This window comes from Syngnathus leptorhynchus, chromosome 22 (genome assembly GCF_054491065.1).
Source record: "Syngnathus leptorhynchus isolate UIUO chromosome 22, UIUO_Slep, whole genome shotgun sequence".
NCBI classification, from domain to species: domain Eukaryota; kingdom Metazoa; phylum Chordata; class Actinopteri; order Syngnathiformes; family Syngnathidae; genus Syngnathus; species Syngnathus leptorhynchus.
The window spans coordinates 2507467-2528089 of NC_141216.1; the positions used below are offsets into that span (position 1 = coordinate 2507467).

General features: G+C 43.7%; 2 protein-coding genes across 5 annotated transcripts in view; one reads left to right on the forward strand and one right to left on the reverse strand.

Annotated features, from left to right (window-relative positions):
* Positions 1-4406: 4406 nt before the first annotated feature.
* gfra1b (gdnf family receptor alpha 1b) lies at positions 4407-9161 on the forward strand. Its single transcript, XM_085903852.1, has 10 exons — positions 4407-4629; positions 4728-5042; positions 5129-5212; positions 6658-6836; positions 6904-7076; positions 7346-7455; positions 7569-7703; positions 7782-7984; positions 8544-8591; positions 8672-9161. The coding sequence occupies exons 1-10, from the start codon at positions 4590-4592 to the stop codon at positions 8807-8809; spliced, it is 1425 nt and encodes a 474-aa protein (XP_085759978.1). The 5' UTR covers positions 4407-4589; the 3' UTR covers positions 8810-9161.
* Positions 9162-11927: 2766 nt separating this feature from the next.
* The window catches only part of atrnl1b (attractin-like 1b), a 34398-nt gene continuing 25702 nt past the window's right edge, over positions 11928-20623 (reverse strand). For all 4 annotated transcript variants that reach the window (XM_085904143.1, XM_085904144.1, XM_085904145.1 and 1 more), the window contains 6 exons: positions 19828-19985; positions 18730-18791; positions 17364-17442; positions 15127-15237; positions 13019-13133; positions 11928-12949 (listed from right to left, as the gene is read on the reverse strand). In XM_085904143.1, coding sequence (XP_085760269.1) covers positions 12825-12949; positions 13019-13133; positions 15127-15237; positions 17364-17442; positions 18730-18791; positions 19828-19985 — 650 coding nt within the window. In that variant the 3' untranslated portion in view covers positions 11928-12824. The remainder of the gene's footprint in view (positions 12950-13018; positions 13134-15126; positions 15238-17363; positions 17443-18729; positions 18792-19827; positions 19986-20623) is intronic.

Below are 20623 nucleotides of genomic sequence, written 5' to 3' on the forward strand. Positions count from 1 at the left end.
GGCAGCACTGCATCAATATCCCTCCACCAACGGCACACACGCACACACAAGCAACAGTCGAGTGTATTCCTCAAGAACTAACTACAAAGTGAAGACGGGAGACTGGTGAAAATAAATGACTCTTGAGACATGGTTTGATAAATGGTTCCCTCCTCTCAAATTGTTTTCCACACACATGAATATTGGCGCTTCACACACTCGACTCATCGGTTAAAAATCACCGCCGATATGATAAAAGGGCAAAAGTACAAAAGAGGCTTAAGGCCAGTGAATGGGGAAAAAAAAAAGTTGACAGGATTCTGAATTTTTTTTTTTTCTCAGAATTCTGAGAAAGTTTTCAAGTCAGAATTGTCACTTTACTATCAGAATTCTGAAGATAAAGTCAGAACTCAGTCGGTTGAGGTTGGCAAGTAGAAAGGATTTTTTTTTTTCCCCAGTAATATGACACAACCAATAAATAGTAAAGTTACCTGATGACTTTCTTGTTCTTATGCCCCAAGATAATTCTGACTCAGTCCACTTCCCAAGCAACTTTTTTTTTTTGCCTGTTTATTTACTGCGCTCACGTGGCGCCATAACGTGCAGGCACCATGACCGAGAGCATTGTAAAAATGGGTTTGTCATACCTTCAAGCGGGCCGCTGCGGAGACATCTCATTTAATCAGTCAAAGCCATCCATCAGAGCGCAGGGGACGGGGACGCCACGCCATTTTTCAAAGTTATATATCGAAAGGCTTGAGCCTGGCTGTGTGGGGGGGGGGGGGGGGGGGAATCTGTAAAAGGGCATAAAAATTTCAAGTCGCATTAGCACGCTATAACGCTCATGGAAGAAACTGTAAAGAAAATGCAAATTACATTTTCAAAAATAAAGGATTAAAGCTAAAAATAATACATCAAATATTCCCATTCAGCAAATACTGAACAAAAGTGTATTAAAGAGCTGATTGTACATTTCTCCAAGAGCTTGGTGATTACAGTACTGTACTGGTTGGATGTCATTAGGGCCAGATGCACATCACTGGTTTTAATGAGCCTCCTAATTGACGCAAACACCGCAGGCAGTGAACTCTGAACTTTAATTGTGACAAGTCTGCTCATATATTTTGCCTTTATTGTCCCTTCCAAAGGGGACTTTGCAATGGCGTCTTTTCATCACGGCAAATAACAATCGGCGCTCCGCCCGTCAAAAGGAGAAGTCATTTGCCAAATTTACGGTTCGCGGGCGGCCGCGAGGGAGACACTAGGCGGATGTTAGGAGGAGCCGCCAATACGCAAGCTTTTTTTTTGTGCTCCAACCAACAATGTCTAATTAAAAAACGTCGTTTTGCTGCCATCTTGTGGTACGTTAAGGTACTTCCGAATGAGCATCCTAACAGCAGTGTGGATTCTTTATGTAATAGCTACAATCCGTCTGGACCAAACTGGGAGTTTTGTGTGCATATATATCACATGTCAATTAATAATAAATCTGCTCGGGGGTTTAAAATACATTTAGAGAATTGTTGAAAAGGGAATAAGCGGTCCGGCCGGACGATCCGTTTCTGCACAGAGCCGCTGTTTGCCCTTGCGTGTCGCATTACGGCGTCTTATCGCGTCAAGGATAATTGGAAGTGTGGGAGGGAATACCAAGCGGGGATAGCGAGGGCGGCCACGCAGGCAAGCAGGCAAAAAAAAAATAATCAAAGGACAATATTCAGAAGCAAAACGGTGAGATATGATGGCAGTTGATGGTGCCTTGGAGGACAAATATTTCATTTGACTGCTGCAGGTGGATAAGAGAAAGACAAATAGATCTTAATTTGTGTCCTGAATGATTTGTACACCTCAGAGGATAGATAAGTGGAAAGCAATGTCATTTGAAATCTCGTCTGGAACCCCAAATCATATTTCACCATTGAAGTGAATGGATTTTTTTTTTTCATATTTACTTTAGATTTTTTTTTAATGCAGGATTTTTAACCGGTGACTTAATTTAACTATATTAACATTGCATTATATTATGCATTGATTTTTTTTTTTACATTAAAGGTTTGCATGAAAGGGGTGTGATGGGTAATTTCTTTTTTTTTTTTTTTGTCAGAGCATCGCCAGTGAGAGTAGCAGAAAATGCAGCAACATCTCTCCATGGGTCAACACTGACCTCTTGTGACTTTGTGTAGAAAGCCCAACTTGCATGGACTTCAACATTTTAAATGTGACCTGAGTCATACACCTTATTACAAAAATGTTCACATTCATTGCATGTTATCTGTCCCGAAAGTGACTCCCTAAATTTCCCTTGGGGAAAATGTGACTTCAACAAAGGCCTGAAGACTTTTTTTTTTTTTTTTTACTCATTTACAATTTCAAAACTAAAGCAAAGCAGGCGAAGGAGGCGGGGCGGGGGGGGGGGGGGGAGTGCTAATCAGATTGTATCCTCTTGAGACTGCTTTGTGTGTTGTCCATGCTGCGTTATCATGCAAGGAAATTAATTAGGAGTTTCAACTTCTCCATCTACAGAGTCATTAAAAAAAATAACACAATGTAAAAATGAAAAGAGTTCACCGGGCCTCTCGGGGGGAATAAACGTGGGAGGCGCTGCACAGGAAATGACCCACATCTCGGGTCTGGTGGTGATAATAATAAAATATGGACTGAGTAGAACAAAACATTGGCAACTGCTCAAAAAAAACATTTTTAATACGAGATGACCGTGTCCTGAGTATGATTGAATATGATTCAGCAGGAAAAATAAATACAAGTGTGTACTAGTTCATATTGTCCACTTAGTGGCACTGTTGTTTTGCACAACATTAGACCTGGGTCTTTAATTGAGGCCTTATTTTGCTTAGTGATCAACTTGATAGATTAGGCGGAAGCATTTATACGAGGTCATGCCATTTATTGACCTTTCTGCCAAACCTATCCAATATTCAAAAAGTTCCGTTTACGACCGGGCCTTTAGGAGCAAATGAATCCTTTTAGGGTAAAGTGAACGATGGCCATCTGCTGCTTATCTTTGTGACAAAGTAAACGCACGGCGCTATTGATTAGTCCAATCTCATCCTGCCACTGTTTACTAGCGACACATTAAAGGAATGAATGTCAGCGGTTAGTTTAGATAGCGCTGACAAGGGAGCTTTTCATCCCCCTTGCACTTTCTGTGTTTATTTTTCATCCAATATAGATTTGCTTAAGTGTAAGTAGCACAGTTCTTTTCCTCAAGGCGTCAATCAATAGATTGGCAGCTAGCCCTGATGTTCAAATCTTGTCACCTTTGGACTCGCAATTGTCTTTTGTTGTAGAAGCTAAGATATATTAAAAAAAAAAAATGCATTCATTTTTGGCCGTTTACTTTTTACACATTGCAACATATGACAAAAATGTGTCTTGTTAGCATTAAAGGGACAGTGTCGTTTTTTTTTCTATTTTGCAAGTGAATTAAAATTGTAGTAAATATTTTTTATTATTATTTTATATAGATTTACCATTTATTTTTTATTTTTTTAACCAGTCCACATTCCATTAATTGGGAATCACTGCATTACTTCTGACATGAGTACAACACACTGCAGCGAGGATTACATGAAGACGATTTGCATGGCACAAGCAAATTGTTGACACGAGCCTTAAATCACTTAAATCGCTTCAAGTGTAACAAACACATGTTCGATTCACAGCACTCAGAGCTGCACAAATATTGACTTTGGGTGCATTTACTAGACCGATGCAATCGTCTCCAAAACACTTCATTGATATCTGCCAAACAAAAGGAAGCCGAAGCGGGGAATTTAAAAAAAAAAAAGCAATAAATTGAGCAGTCAATTTGTTTAATGCCTGCATGCACTGCCGCAATCAATGCCTCCTTGCTCATTATCAGTCCGCTCACACTATCTTGGCATTTTTTGACTCTGTGTCATACATTGAGCATTACATAATTGTTTTGATATATAATTAAGCACGCAGAAAGATTGTTATCAAAAAAGTTTTGATAGCATTTGGGCGACCTCCAAAGGGATATTTTTTAAGGCAGAATTTAAGAGCATTGTGTACCTAATATAGTGTCCTTAAGGAGGTGACCCATTTTGTGCGAAGGGAGGGTGCACCGGAATGAAATTTGATGGTGGGTGAGCGCGCAACGTCACGCCCCTCGCCTCTCTCGCCTCATCCCCGACAAACCCACTTGGTCTTTTGCAGCCACCAGAGTCCAGACGCATTCGTCTCTCCTCCACGACCGAACAGGATTTATACTTTTAGGATCATCTTTATCTCTTTTGGAGGGATTTAAACTTGTTTTTGGATCACCGGGAAAGCGCAATGACGGAGGGTTAAACTTTACGCGCAGGAAGAAGCGCAACTAGCTTTGAAAAAGATTGGGTTTTGAGACAAAGAGTGATTTTTTTTCATACTTACGCGACGTTTTTTGTAGCCCTGGTGTGGATGCTGGGCTGCAGGGTGACGCGGGAGATGATTCGGCGTGCTCCCAAACACGTGGAAGGGATGTTTTTGTGCATGCTGGTGACCCAACAGGATGCGCACGCATGGTGACCACTTGTGTATAATCGCTGGAGCACCGCTTTAAAGAAAGAAAGAAGAAAAAACAACCCACGATGATTTTAACAACTTTTGCATTCCTCTTGTCATTTCCCGGTAAGTCTTTTTTTTTTTTTTTGCGTCTCGAAGTGTGCGTTTGGTTTTTTTTTCCACGTGTGCGTAATAGTGAGCGAGAGTCTTCCCGCAACTCGCAGACTTGGCGTCCACCTTGAAGGGGGTCGGCGCCGACGCCAGGGCAGGCGCCGGCGCACGTTTGGACTGCGTCAAGGCCAGCGAGCAATGCCTGAAGGAGGCCACCTGCAGCACCAAATACCGAACCATGAGGCAGTGCGTGGCGGGCAGACAGAGCGGCGCGAGTGCCGTGACGGCTCCGGAGGCGCAGGGCGAGTGCCGCAGCGCCATGGAGGCCATGAAGCAGAACCCGCTCAACCGCTGCAGGTGCAGGAGGGGCATGAAGAAGGAGAAGAACTGCCTGCGCATCTTCTGGAGCATTTATCAGAGTTTACAGGGTACATGGAGTGTGTTTGAGATGTTCCTAATCCAATGACTTCTATGTCTTGACTTGTGCGCACATGGCGTAATATGTTCCCCACAGGTAATGATTTACTCGAATATTCCCCATACGAGCCAGTCAACAGCCGCCTTTCAGATATCTTTCGCTTGGCTCCCATCATTGCAGGTAAGAAGGCATTTTCATTTTGGAGCGCTCCATTATGTTGCCCAGAAATGTTTACGCGCTCCGCCGCTAAGCATGTTAAGCGACAATGAAAACACACAAACAAAAGAGCCATTAACCATCTGTCTGCACCATTAGAGTGCATTTGTGCACGCGCGTTTGGCTTGAGGGCGTGTCCTGCTTAGGCTGTCAATCAACAAACTGACACACAAAACATATTATTCATAAAATCCCTCTCAAAGTTGGAGACACAGAATCAATCCCCTCCCATGGCCATCTCGACCTGTTCTATTTCTTTTTCACTTTAAAATCTCAACATTATTTCCTACAAATGAATCAACATATTTCATCGTTGCCCTGATTGATCCCAAACAAATATGCCGATTCTACAGCGTAGCATTTAAATAGGACTTACGCTTTCCAGAATGTTTCTCTTGTTTATTTATTGGTTTTCTTTGCGCGGAGCATTTTGGTGGCGAGGCGGCGCAGGAAAATAAATGGAATTGGAAACAAATGGTTGGGAGGTTCGCAGATAAGAAATAAGGCTCCCCATGAATCAAAACAAGGACTGTTTTAACACAAAAGGAGAAAAAGGGCCTTTTTTTTTTTTTAAGAGTGCAACATGGCGCGTTGGATGCGGTTGAGATAAGGGCAAGTGAAACGTGCCTGAGCATACGTGAGCAGCCGCGTTGTGGAGTCAATTATAGGGATGAAGATGGTTATTTATCGACTACCATCCCCCAGACTTGACTTCTCTTTAGCTTAATGCTAATAAAGAGCACAAAGAAAAATTGGTGTTGCAGTGCGGTAACTAAGGTATTCTTTATCCTCCGTGAGGAACCAAGACAGCTTATTGAAGGGTTTTGAGCTGTGATGTCATTTGCGGACTGGACCCTGATGCAGGCAGGACACCTTGCATGAGTCATGTGTCGGTCACACATTATTGCATCATGACTCACGAGAGAAATGTCAGTAAGCAACACACACACACACACACACACACACACACACACACACACACACACACACACACACATACATTCCCCGGCACGACCCCACCAAGATGGCTGCCCACGATGCCTAATGGTGGCTCTACCTTTGGAAAAGACACAATCAGAACACAAATACCTTTGAAATGTTTTTCTTCTTCTTATGGATTGAGAGCATGTTTTTATTTGATTTGCATTCACTCATTGAAATGGAACGAGACACCAGAGAGACAATGTGACCTCCCGGTGGACTTATTAAGAGCAGAAAACAGAAAGGTTTTCTTCTGCCGAGGGCGCTTTGCGTGATATGAAGAGTCACTCATCGGAGTCCTTGGCAACACACACACACACACACACACACACACACACACACACACGCTCATAATGTTATCTCAAGGAAGCAAAAAAAAAAATGTCCAAAAGTGACACACTTGCACCGTTTGTTTACGCGGCCGTCAGCCGAGCCGGCGTCGACCAAGGAGAACAACTGCCTGAACGCGGCCAAGGCGTGCAATCTCAACGACACGTGCAAGAAGTACCGCTCGGCCTACATCAACCCGTGCACCACCCGGGTGTCGGCCTCCGAGGTGTGCAACAAGCGCAAATGTCACAAGGCCCTGAGACACTTCTTCGACAAGGTAACTCGGGCGCCACGGAATTGATTTTCCACACGGAAAAAAATCTCTAAATTGTTTTCCGACGCAGGTCCCGACCAAATACAGCTACGGGATGCTCTTCTGCTCGTGTCCGGCCGGCGACCAGACGGCGTGCGCCGAGCGCCGCCGCCAGACCATCGTGCCGGCGTGCTCGTACGAGGAAAAAAATAAAGCCAACTGCTTGTCTCTGCAGAACGCCTGCAAGACCAACTACATCTGCAAGTGAGTTTTCCTCTCATTATCATGCAAAAGCTTCAAGCCGTGTTAATGGAAAGAAAATTGCCGCCATCGCTGTCGTGTTAAAATATCAGATTGGAACTATAATAATCGCAATCACTCCAAATGATTAAGTTAAATGGAAATGAGAGTTCCAAAATAGACGCTAGCCGCTTGGAAACATCAGCAAAGTGTTCTCACACGGCACAACAAAACAATGACATATAACAAGGAAGACAATTTGTTCCCACGGTGGTTTTTGTGCTCGTTTGCAGGTCTCGGCTGGCGGATTTTAAGAGCAGCTGTCAACCGGAAGCTCGCTCCATATCTGGCTGCCTGCGGGAGAACTACGCCGACTGTCTGCTCGCCTATTCCGGCCTCATCGGTGAGCGCCGGTGTCGCTTTTTTTCCCAAATCGCTCAAAAGAGTATCGGACTTTTGGTATCGACCTACACGTCGCAAGATAACGGTACACTTTTCTCGTCTTCCATTTTGCAGGGACGGTCATCACGCCCAACTACGAGCGGTCGCTGGGTATTAGCCTGTCGCCGTGGTGCGACTGCAGCAGCAGCGGCAACAACAAGCCCGAGTGCGACAAGTTTGTGGAGTTCTTCACCAACAATCGTTGTCTCCGTGAGTGCCGAGGCTAGAAAAAATAATTTGGATGTTTTTTTTAAGTGGAGCTGATGTATATTTGCGACCTCCCCGCAGGGAACGCCATCCAGGCGTTTGGCAACGGCACCGACGTGGGGGTGTGGCAGCCTCAGCCTCCCGTCGAGCCGACGCCGGCGTTGCCTAACGCCGCGCGGCGGGGGAAAGACGCGAGCGGCGGCGACGGAGCAGACGCGCTGGCCGGCCCGAGCAAACTGGACCTGGACAACGAGCTGTCGTACCACATTTGCGGGACCTTGCAGGTGCGCATTTTCTCAACCTTGGTGTCACTATTTTGTCAAAACGTTAACCAAACATTTTTTTTAGGATGAGTCTCCTCTAGACTAAAAAAAAAAAGAGACTTTTGGGTGTTGTGTATTTTTCAAAGATGTTATCTCCTATCTTAAGCGAGAGAATCTATCAAATTGGCTTTTAATGGCGATGATTTGATTGATGGCAGCTAAAAGGAAAACCGAGAGAGCAATTCATCATCCTCGCGGAATTCTGCTTGTGGCGTGTTTGTGTAAGCCAAAGATGCCTTATCATCGTTGCATCGCTTCCTGTGGCCATGTGCTTTTTTTTTTTTTTCTTTATCAATTTAAATTTGAAGAAGTATATTTTTAATCAATTTTAATTTAAAGAAACTTAAAAGTTCCATTTTCTTTAAATCCATTTCAATTTAAAGAAACTTAAAAGTTCAAATATTTTTCTTTGTATGGAATTCCAGATTAGGACCAATCACATGTTCTGACCTAGTCACCTTTGACCCCGACTTCATTTTATAGCCTTCTACATTGATAACAAAAGATTTTCTCCTCCCAGGCCCAAAAACTGGTGTCCAATCGTACGGACGATTCCACATTGTGCGCGGTAAGAGAAGCTTCTATCATTTTACGTTTACATTCAAAGCCATTTCAATCAAAAGCCACCTGTAAATTCTTTTCCATCAGGCGGGCGACTCAAACGCCATCACGAGAAACTCACCGGCCGAACTCGTCCGTCCACGTGCGTGGAGTCTGCTCCTGGCTCTGGCCTTGGCTTTCACACTGACGACGACGTTACGCTTCGATGGAGTCCTGACCTTGTAAAACCTGAATGAGCAAGGATCAAGTCAGGAATGGAACATCATCAAGGGATATTTACAGACTTTTAGAGAGGACTCGTTTCGGACCTTAAACAGACGCCGGGCGTGAAGAAGACTAGATCATTTTGTGCTGTGGTTTGTCCCGTCAATTGAAACTGCAATCACTCAAGAAGACAAGTCGAGTTCTGCTGTCCCTCGAGAGAAAAAAAAAAAAAAAAAAACGACCTGTGGGCCGCAAATGGGTCAGGTATTAGGTCAGATTTGTCAACAAAACAGTTTGTGGGTTGAAAAAGAATATTTTGTAAATATCAAAACATGTCTGCGATGAGGATTCTAACAAGCATTGTTGTAATGTCTTCAAAAGCAGCAAATATTTATTAAAAACATTTCTTTTGTCATGCAGGTTTCCAAGGAAAGCTTATCATTTGGTAAGGCCAGAAATTTTCCATGCATGCAAATAAATAAATAAATATTACATAAATAAGCTGCCTGTTGTAAAAATCTAAACAGTATCAAAACTATTTAATTTAAAATTAATTTTAATAATTCAACATCCCAAAACACTCCAAAACATCATAGGAAAAATAACAAGACTGTATTTCATGACAATGTACAAAATGCACTTCAATGTACAACCCAGACTCTGAATGATAATTATGTAAAAAGTCAATAATAAATCTTGTTTTTGCAAATGTGTTGACTGTCTCCAGCAATGTTATGATTTAAGACTTTTCATGACTTTGCTCAAAAGTCAGCTTGCCGCTGCAGAAACCTTGTAAGCATGTTTAAAATGAAATGTTATATGAGTCTTAGAAAACTTTATGGTTGCATTTCAAATGAAATAAGGTCTTACCTTCATGGAAGCCATTTTAGCACTGAACCTGCTAATCTCACAAACAATTGTGTGCACAGCTGATCATAATCGGTCAATGTTGCATTTGATGCTGCATTCGTGAAAAGTGGGAAATATTCCTGCACTTGAACGCCTCTTTCAACTGGAAGGTCTTGCAGAGTCACAGTGCAGTGCAAAACTGAATTTACAAGATTATAAATATATATTTAGATTTATAAGGCTATTTATTTCGTGAGGGGTGCATTGTACACTTTTTTTTGCATTCTATACATTTCCTACTTCCATCCAACTGTTCCTTTTGCTATTGCATCAAGGCTTTTCCCAGCCGGTCAGGGAGTTTCCACTATTGTCAGTCACCTCACATCAGAGCCACGTAGGCGAACAAGGACGCCAGCCTTGATAGAGGACAGACTGGAAAGGAGACAAGGAGGAGGATGTGGGAAGGTACATGGAGGGAGGAGGGGGGGGGGGGTTAGTGGGGGATGCTGTCTGGTCAGGAATATGGCCCACCTGTTTGAACAAAGTGATGGACTACTGGACCAAGAGAGAGCACATAAGATTTATTAGATGTGCCAGCAGCTCCAAAAAGACACAAAATGTTCTCTACGTGTCACGCATGGTGACAAGATGGCCACTGTGGATGGATGTATGTTTTTTTTTTTTTTTATGCAGCTACCTGCCTTTTAAGCGTGAAATCGCACATCTGGATCTCTTCAGTGGCATTCGGGAGATAAATCAGCCACAAATTGAGTCCATCTAATAAAAAAAAAAAAAGAAAACTTTATAAACCCCTCGATAAGTAGATGACCTTTAAGAGAGCGGCTGTAACTTTTCTTCTGAAGCAACAAAGTAGTGATACAAGCTGTGAGCTGGATATAAAAAGTCTACACACCCCTCTTCAAATGGAGGAATTGCAAAAGAAATCTTTTGCTTTTTTTTTTTTCAAAACTAAATATTATTAATAGTCATCTGTGCCGTGCGAGATGGAAGACAGGAGTGTGACACTTTCCTAATACAAAAAGGCGTAAAATGGATCGTTTGCAGCACAAGCAAACCGTCGGCGATAAGCGGCAGATGCCAATCACGGCACAGATGGAAACCCGAGGGCTGCTGCTACCAAAAAAAAATAAAATCCTAAAACAGTGTAGATGTAATTATGATATGGAAAAGGTACTGAGGCACATAAAAGTTGCTTCCATTTTTTTGCTCGTCAGGCAGCAAGTGTCAACATTTCTGCAGCAGTGTTGCAGCAAAGCATGATGGGAGAATTTTTTTGACTACCCTAATGAGCACTGTGGTCCAATTTGGGGTTGCTACACAGTACTCGAGGGTACTGTGAGGAGGATTTTTTTTGCCCCATAGCTCTTAGATGTCCAGTAAATCCCAATACAGCAGAAATACATGGTGGACAAGTTTGATTTGAAACCATTAAAAGCCCAAATGTAGCTCAGGTACAAAATCATGTGAGGAAGTCCAATCGTTTGCTTGGCTTGTCCCAAGATGGGATTTCTGTGAGTCAAATTGACAGATTGAATGTTCTCGCTCATCAGGAGTGACTCAGCCTCTATTTCTCCTTTTGGCCTCTTCCAAAACTGGCCGATGATGTCATTTTCGGGAACAGTCTGGCAGACGACGCACTTTCATTTAGCAAGGACAACGTGAGGGAGGTCATTTTATACAACAAGGAGGATAAAATTTAGATCTTGAGATCCAAAATGTTGTTTCCGACTCTTAACGAGTGAAGAGTATTTAAAAAAAAAGGAGACACGGAAGGCCGACCTTCACGTGGACTGAAATTCTCATTGATTTAAACGGCCGCCTTTGTTACCTTCAAGGTGGTCGTGTCTCTTTGCTACTTTTAGTGGAATTACACAAAAGCAACTCACCCGGGGCTGCTATTGTCACACGATGACAATGCAAAAAAATAAATAAATATGAAAACATCCCGTGACAGAAAACTCAATGAAAACACTTGACATTTATCTTGTCTTTTTTTAATATTCAATCATGTCAATCATTCTTAAAATACACTGATAATTACTGACAGGCAGTCTCTAGCATCGCTTGCTTTTTTTTTTCCCCTCTTCTCCTCCCTCCACTCTCTCCTTTTTGTTTTTGGCGAGACCCTGATTCCTGTGTAATGACACCGTCAGAGGATCACACTACAAAGACACACAATTAGGAACAGGTTAGCTTACTTAATCTGATTTTAAGAGATGTAACAGAATGACCATTTTAGCCACGACAATGCCCGGAAAGGAGGGGGGGGTTTAAAAAAAAAACAACAAATGGTGTTTTAAAAAAACAACCTACTATCAAAATTTTTTTTCAATGTGCTATTACACAGGAATCGTGTTAAATATCAAAACATCAACAGAAAGGCTCTTTTTCTTCTTCACAATTGCGTGGTAAATATAATAAGGGATAAATGAAAATATCTGACCCAATCTGTCGTAGAAAGCAGACAAACGACGGGAAATATCAAGAGAGGAGAGTGACAAAAGACTCAAACAGCTTTGAAAATCGGGCCGTCCGCGTTACAAAAAAGGGGGACGGACGGCGGGATCAAGTTATACAAAAAAAAAACAAAGTCAGCCAGAAGCAGAATGTCCGCGCTTCGAGTGCATGACGTCGCTTCGTGTCCCAAAAAGCGACTCGACAACATTTTCCAGTCTTAAATGCTAAAAGAGACACGTCGGAGTGTGCGGGATTTCCTTCAGGCAGCAAACGAGAGGAGCTTATAGCACCGTGAAACACTTGTGGCCGTGCATAAACAAAAATAAAGGAAGAAAAATCGGGCAGCATGTAACAGGCCAGCTTCAAATCAACTGCATAGCGATTAGCGTTTTTTTTTTGTTTTTTTTCCCTTTTTGGACTCATGCCGAGCAAAATGAACGTGGAGGTATTAAAACAAAGTCAAGCTTGGGGAGAAAAAAAAAAAAAAAAAATCCTCCGTTTGCAGCGCTTTGGTCCTGCGGGGTCTCAAAGTCCTTCGACGCAGGGAAAGTCAAGTACGATTGCGCTCGGTGGGGGGGTTTCTTCATTTCCGTCCCCGCTGAAGTCGAGCATCACGGCCAAATTGGCTATATTCGGCGTCGACGTCTGCCGGCGAGGGAACGACGTCTGCCGGGAATCTGCGATGGTACGGTACCGCCGAAGACGGCGCTCAGACGCAGGTGCCCTGATGTGTCGGCGCCAGGGCCTTACGGTTTTTTAGGCCCAGCGACTTCTCCTTGAAATCCGACGGCTTCTGCTGGGAAACGTCAATCAGTGCGCTGGCGACGATCAGGCCTGAAAAAAAAAAAGAAAAACATTCTTAAAAAGCCGTGTCACTCTTTGACCTGGTCCAAGTTGATCTACCTGACTGGCCCGGCGGAGGCAAACGGGTCGGTCCCGACGGCAGCCGCATCAGGACGGTCAACACGGCAGCTTTGCCTCCGGAGCACGGCTCCATGGCGACGGGTTTTGGCGCACCCTGTCCAGGAGAAAAATCAAAACGGCGTAAAGATGGCGAAACGAACGGTCAAATCTCAAAGACTTTAATTGGTCACACGGTGATGACAACAACAACAAAGACTGACAGTCGGCGCGTTGCGAAAAGCAACACTTAGACTTGAGAGGCACAAAAAGTGAGGCGTGAAAAAACATGTCATCGTTACAATGAACGTCAAGAGGTTTTCAGCGGTATGTTTGGGAGAAATTGGGGAGTAATAACACGTCTGACCACAATTGACTTCTTTGTGTCTGCCAGCCTGCCAATTGTGATGTGAGGCGGACGCTCCAAAACACGGGAATGCGTGCTGAGGGACTAATTTGTTTCGAGTGGATTTATTCCTTTGGGTATACTCAAGCAAACTCTTCATTTCAATATTTTTTTTTTTGTGGCTTTTTGCAAGACTTTATTGTAACTGTCCACTTTGGGTTTTATCCTCACAATATTCAGAAACTCCCTAAAATGATCAATTACGGTCGTACGAATCGTCCGCTTTTCTGAAAGGTTATCGGGCCCTCGGAGAACTAAAATGGCCTCGAGAGCAAAACGGTTGTTGTGAGTAATATTCATAAAGCACACGGTGATGAATAAGTCATGTCAACAATTTTTGTCACGGAAGATGAATATTGATGCGTTATTCACAGGAGGCAATTAGGTCACGTGACCAGAGGAAAACATTAGCGTGCATCTGCTCGGGCGCAATCGGCTTGTCAGACGGCTTCGCGGGCACTCAGGTGATCCCCGCTAATGAGTAGCTACAAAAAGAAAAACGGGAGGCGGGCGGAAATGATCTCGTGCTAATCTAAGGATAAATCAGAATCGGCCGCATTCCGTTGCTTACGTGCTTCAATGGCTGAGACGTCATTACAGACAACAAACATATTTTGCTTCTATCTGGAGACCAAAACAAAAGCCTTAAATTGGAGACGAGCCGTCAAATGCAAATAGGCGCTCGGTAAAATGTGTTGTCGGTGTCCTCTTTGACATCGACGAGTATTTCCAACAGTTAAGTGACGCCAGATGCTGAGCAATTAGGCTCGGGGAGGTAAAAAAACAAAACAAAAAAAAAGCTTTATGTTGATAAGGCTTCACCTTCAGCTGCTGCCAAACGATGTCATAAAAGAAGCGAATTGGCCGTTTCACTTGACTCAGCATTCTTTAAAATGTCCAAATCATAACACATATGATTGGAAAGCAATAACGTTCGGGATATGACATTTCAAAATGGTTTGTTCTCAAGTACTGGCAACATCTTTCAAAAGACCGTCCGCCATTTTGTTTTTGGTTCACGCTGCATCTTGTGAGGGTCAACAAACAGGAGGAGGCTGGATTTGTTTCCTTTTATCTTTTCCACAACAGCTTGGGAGAGAGTTTAGCGCAATTGTCTCCGGTGGGTGCAAATCTTTTTTTTTTTGCTTAATGCGCTCTGACAAACAAACACTTTTGCCAGGCGTCCAAAAAGGGACGGACACAAAGTCGCGGAACTAATTAGGCCATAATTAATTTTCCACTCACAAATAGCTCGCAATGTTTTCCCCCCCCCCCCCTCTCTGCGCTGTCCTTCACGACGACGGCCGGCGTAATGGGCGGCGAGCGGCGCTCAGCAATACACTAATGGCTAATGTAGTGGCTCCTCGCCGGTTGCCACGGCGATTTTATTTCTCTCGGCGGCAGGTGACAGAGGCGGGCGGCCTTGGCTGAGGAAGCACTGTTGCTCCTCCGATGTCAATTTGAGCAAGGAGCTCCCTTTTATTGCTTCCAGCTACGCTTTTATCCCCAATGACATTGAGCCCGCATGCCTGCTGCTGTTCTTCCTTCAGCGTTTCTTTTTCTGTTTGGTGATGTCTTTGAATGATTGGAAGGAAGGTCACGTGATTCGTTTTGTCTTTACACTTGAAATGACAAAGACAAACTCTGCAAATAGACATTTTATTTTCAAAAACCAATTTAAGCAGTTATTTGATTCGTCACTTACGTCGGCCATGGGTGGCAGCATCTCCGTTTGGTCGCCTCCTCTGGCGTCCAGCATGACGGCAGCCGAAGCGAAAGGACGACTGGCCATTTGTTGACGCTCCCTCATGAGTTGCTAGAAGGGAGAAAAAAAAATGCAAATAAAGAACAGCAAAAAAAAAAAAAAGGCATGCAACAAAATTATCTGTGTGAAGAGTTTATCAAAAAGTAAAGAATATGGGGTCAAAGGTCATCTGGTAGGTGAGATTGATTTTCCTCCCATGTGTTGAAAGTTTAAGCCGCTGCATTGTTGCGCATCTCGGCACCCAAACATCTTCTAGCCACATCGTATCTAGAAATAAAAGCCGGCGGGGCTCAGCCGAAGGTCAACAATGAGGAAATTTGCCCTTCTCCTGGAGATAAAGCCAGATGTCGCTGAATGCGGGCGGGCCTTTTGGACCAATGTTGTTTTCTTTTTGTGTCCTTCTTGTTGTTGTAATTTCCAACACCAAAGCTTCAAATCCAAAATCATCCATCCTAAATGTCAGATAGCCACAATGTTATTTATCACGTCGCGGGGTTCATTTAAAGCCACAAAGCAGCCGAGAGGGGAAGCAAAGTCGTCGGGCGACGCCGTAAAACGCACTCGGGGCAATACAATCAGACGAGATTCCAGAAATGAATAACTTAAGTCGACGACAAAAGGCCACAACCGAATGGCTAAAAGCAATTAACGAGCGATTTTGTGGAGAACACAAGCTGGAGTCTTTCATTGGCGCGATAAGCCAGCGCACGCGCCGCATTAATATGCAATTTGATTCATTTGGCCAGTGAGCGCGGGAATTATCTGGCCTGCCCAAGAACGGCCGTGCCCTCCTTTCAGGAAAACACGACGACCCGCCTCGGAGCCTTTAGCGGGTCACTTTGGGCTCCCGCAGGCTCACAATGCCGGCGTATGTCCGTTTGGGGAAAAAATTGGGCAAGCACGACTGGAAAAAAAAAAAAAAATTCAAGTGGTGCTCACATTCCACAGCGATAAGACGTATCTTGAGAATTCTTTGCTTTCAGGTAAGAACCAAAAGAGTGAAATTCTTATCGGGTGTCTTGAGAGGAAATGAGTCCATTTCAAATCCTTGAGCCCGCAAGTCATTTTTCTAAGTTGAGGAATTAGCAAAGCTTCTTGTGTAAGCAAAGGGTAATCGTATTAAAACGATGCATGAGGTGTTGATTGAGCTCTTGGAGGGGAGCTGTCTTTCCAGTGGAGAGAGAATCAACGTGGTCAAAAAGTCACACGGGCGCAAAGTATAAAAGCTCATTATCCCATCCAGCGGGCTCCATTCAAACTAAGTGCGTACAAAGTACACATTTGCATAATTGACACTTGCACGTACTTGTGGAAGCACTTTTGCATTTTCAAACTGCAGCCTTGCAAAATACAGTCGCAAAGACGACCGACCGGCTTGCGTATTGAAGTACAAAAATGCAAATATAAAAATATTTATTTGAATGCAGCAAAGTGTGCAGATTTGACATCAAAGTCTGTTTTGTTTTTATGTAGGCCATTTAAAAAAATTAAAACAAATTAAATACTAAAAGTTTTTTTTTTAACAAATTAAAACAAAAAAGAAAATGAAATACAGAGAAATAAAAGCTAATTCTGGGGAAAATTCAGTGTCATCATTTGACCTCGCATTTTAGTACTTGGATATTTACTCTAAGCTTTTTTCTTTGACATGCCAGAAGATAAAAAAGTGGGCCTTGAACACAAATTTCGACACTGGCTCCAAACACGTGGGGTGTAAAACATCTTTGACCGTATGCCGCCGTCTCGTGAAGCGAAATGTCAGCGCCCCCACCAACCGGGTCAGCGCCGACGTCCTGCTCTGTGGCATTTACAGCTCTTGTCGCTTCTTACCTTTGTCCACCCATCACGTGACCTCCATGCAAATTACGCAAACGAGGCGAAAAGAAAAATCTCATGGCATCCATAATAGCTGAACTTTGATTCTGCTGAACTGTTTATTTTGATACGGGAGCTGAAGGGCAGTGACCGACACCGACCGAGGTCCCAAAAAAAGTGAGCAGCATTTTAATGACAGCGGCCCATCTGCGCGCAATCATTATTTTCCCCCCCACTTTAATTCTTTAGACTGGCACGATTCTCAGTTAGGATTTATATTCATGGATCAATTAGCGGCGCTTGCCGATGATCAATGTCAATCCTTGTCAAATTAGTCCTGGTTGAATTTGGAGGGCACTTACTTCTCGGCGCCGCGACGCCCAGCAGGTCTGCTTGATTTTCCACACCACGGCTGCCACCAGCAGAAGCGACAGGAAACAACTACAAGGAGACAAAAACGTTACCGTTGAAAAAGTTCACTCGCAATGTTTTCCTCGCTGCATATTGATCGAAGCATAATTGCTGAATCAGCGAGTTCATCTGGGATGTTCCGCCCCATGTCTATGATAGTCCTCGATAAGAAGGTAATTGGTGAGTCTCTAAATCATGTGTCGACACTAATGTCCGAGTTACATGGCAATGTGAGTCTACGGGGACAAAGATAATCTACTTCCTGTAATTCGAGCAACAAGCCCTCGTCTTCGGGGGCCGTCATCTGCTTTCAGCTCGGACGCATTACCGATACGGACCCGATGAACTCGCGGTTGATATTGTAAGCCGAGCGGGCAATCTGGGAGATATACGGCCGGGATGGGCGTGACCGTGAGAACCGGCGACGGGCGATGAAACGTGATCGCCCTGGCAAGGACGACGAGCAAGCGGGGTGAAGAGAAAAGGTGAAATCCGCTGGAAGCGACGGGAAACATCAAACTGCGTGTCGTCACGTTTTGCATCGTGGGAATGCTTTCGCTCTCTTGAAGAAAAAAAATAAAAAATAAAAAAATACGGTATCAACATGGCCTTTGCGCAACTTTGAAGATAAGCACCTATGATATTCAAATATGGTGAGGGATCGAGAACAAACACAAACTGCAAACAAAACAATCTTTCTTTTCAGTAACAAAAGACAAGTGACAGCAATTCAAAATCAAAAAGCGCAAGAATATTTGTATCCTATTTTTGCTATAAATAGACCAAAAGTATTTTGCATCCATTAATACAAATTGCAAACAAACTCTTTCTTCCATATGGGAGTGAATATATCTCTTTGGCAAGTTTTTTTTGCCAGAACGCCCGAGTCGAGTTGTAATTGGAGCCGGCGGACGCGTCCGATATCTGGCTAGCAGCTTAGCGGGTGATGGACAGGCGCCTCGGGCGACGGCGGCCTGACAGCCACGTACATAATATGCGAGTCCGTCACACAACAAGCTCACCTTACACATTCATGCTTAACCTTAATGCAGCCGCGGAAAAGATATATTTTTATTTTTTTAGCTAGAAATGAGTTGTGATTTATGAGCGTTTTAAAGCACTAAAGACCTCATGAAACCATTACTGTCAATTCGTTTAAATTTACTGCCCGGGTGAGACAAGACGTTCGTGAGGTGCATTCAGTTGACTGTTAAACAGGTGGAGGGGAAAAAAAAAAAATCTATGAGATTAACTAAGCAAATAAAGACGAGCATGGCTTCTCGGGCAGATAACACCAATCCAAAATATGAGACTCACCTGAAAAAGGTCACAAAGAACTGCACCAGGTCCATGATGCTGTTGTGTTGGGAAAAGGAAATCTGGTGGGGCAAAAAACATAAAAGGGTTAGGAGCAGAATATTTGCTGTTGGAGTTCATAATTGTTATTATTCATTTTTGGGAAGGGTGACAATGGCGGCTGTGTGACAGGCCACATCATGGTGACACATGATTATCTAGCGCAGACGTGCCCCGAAAACGACAACAGCGGCCTGATGCCTCGGGGGCAATATTGCGCAACAGTTGCGTGAAGAGAATCATTTGCCGAGTCACGAGGAAAATAAAAGCATTTAGGTGACGATTGTTGAGTTCAACTTGATGACCTTAAAAAAAAAACCGGAAAAAAGAAATGAATGCAAAAAAAAATAAAAAAAATAAAAAATGGAGCGAGTCGAGATGCGCTGCGACACGGCTAAAATGCGTTGACTTTCTAATAACTGGTCCAGATGGTCTGGATGAGGGTCAAAGTCATACGTTTGGGGTTAATTCGCTTTCAAGACGGATCAATGCAATTGTTTGAGGAAAAAAAAAAGTGGAATCGAGCCCTCTCGCAACAATTCCACTGGCTCTGCAGAATACCTAGTTCCGCTTTTTTCAAATCCATTAGCAGATTTGGCCCTTTGGAAGGCTTTGAATTGGATTTGATTTTGTGCAAGGAAAAGAGAGACCTTCTCCGATTCTCCCAGCGGCTTTAACAACTCGGGCCGCTCCATAAATAAGCCGTTGTTTGCCAGGGAATTTAATAGAAAACTATTATTGGAACACCTCGATGGATGAGGTGACCCCGTTGAGGTCCAACAATCTACTCGGCAACAGAGAGGGCGGCGACAATCAATACAACAGGAGACTAAATAATTTGCAAAAAGAAACTTTGCGATATTTAATTACGCATGTCGGAAAACTATTTCGATCTGCCAAAAAAAACACACAAAAATGAGCGGTTGTGTTCAACTTCACTTCATTACAACAGGATTTGTACCAAAGGCTAGCGCAGCATAAACGTTTTATCTGCACAAATTGGATTGCTCCAAGGTCGCTAAGCAAGAAAAAGAAAAAAAAAAAAAAAAAAGCCCTTACCTGAATCTTGACAGGCCACGAAAAGTTACTGACGTAGACATAAAAGGTGATGTTGGGGTTGGTCCTGAAGGTAAACTTTTCACAGGAGAAGCTGTCGCCGTATTCCTTGATGTTGTTCTTGGACACAATGGGCACCTCCTCGCCCGAGATGGTGCCGGCTGTGGGCCCCGAGAGTGCACAATTAGACATTTCAGACATCTTTTGTCTTCCCAGAGTAGCAAAGGAAACAAATGTGAGCAATTTAATAATTCATCAGAATCTGAAGTGGATTAAAAGAATCCACTTGACATCTATTGAATTGTCATTTGGTAGCCACGCCGGTCAGTGTCAACGGCCTCGAGTCGTCGGGTTGACATTCCAACCCGCCGGCGGGAAATAAAAGAAGGCAAAAATCACAGCTTGAGTGCGGCGACGTGCGTTGTGTTTATCTTAATTGAAATCGCCCTCCTGCGCCGCCCAAAGGCGCTCGAGGCTCTTGTCAATTGTGGAGAGGATCGGCCGTGACTTCGCAGACAAAATATATTTGGTGAAGGAGTGAATGGGGGGGGGCACCTAACTTCAAATATTAATAACAGCAGGCTGAAAAAGGTGAAGGTGGCTGCAGAGGACGTTTTTTTTTTTTTTTGCGGTGGTCAGGTGGAGAGAGAGAAGGTGGCGCCGGGCGGGCTCGGGTGGAGGAGGAAGGAAGGGCAGGAGATAAACACACCAGAGCTGGACGTCTGTAGTGTCCTTGCTCGTCTTTACGCCAGTGTCCCGCAATATCCGCTAGACGTCTCACAAAAAAACGCAGCACATT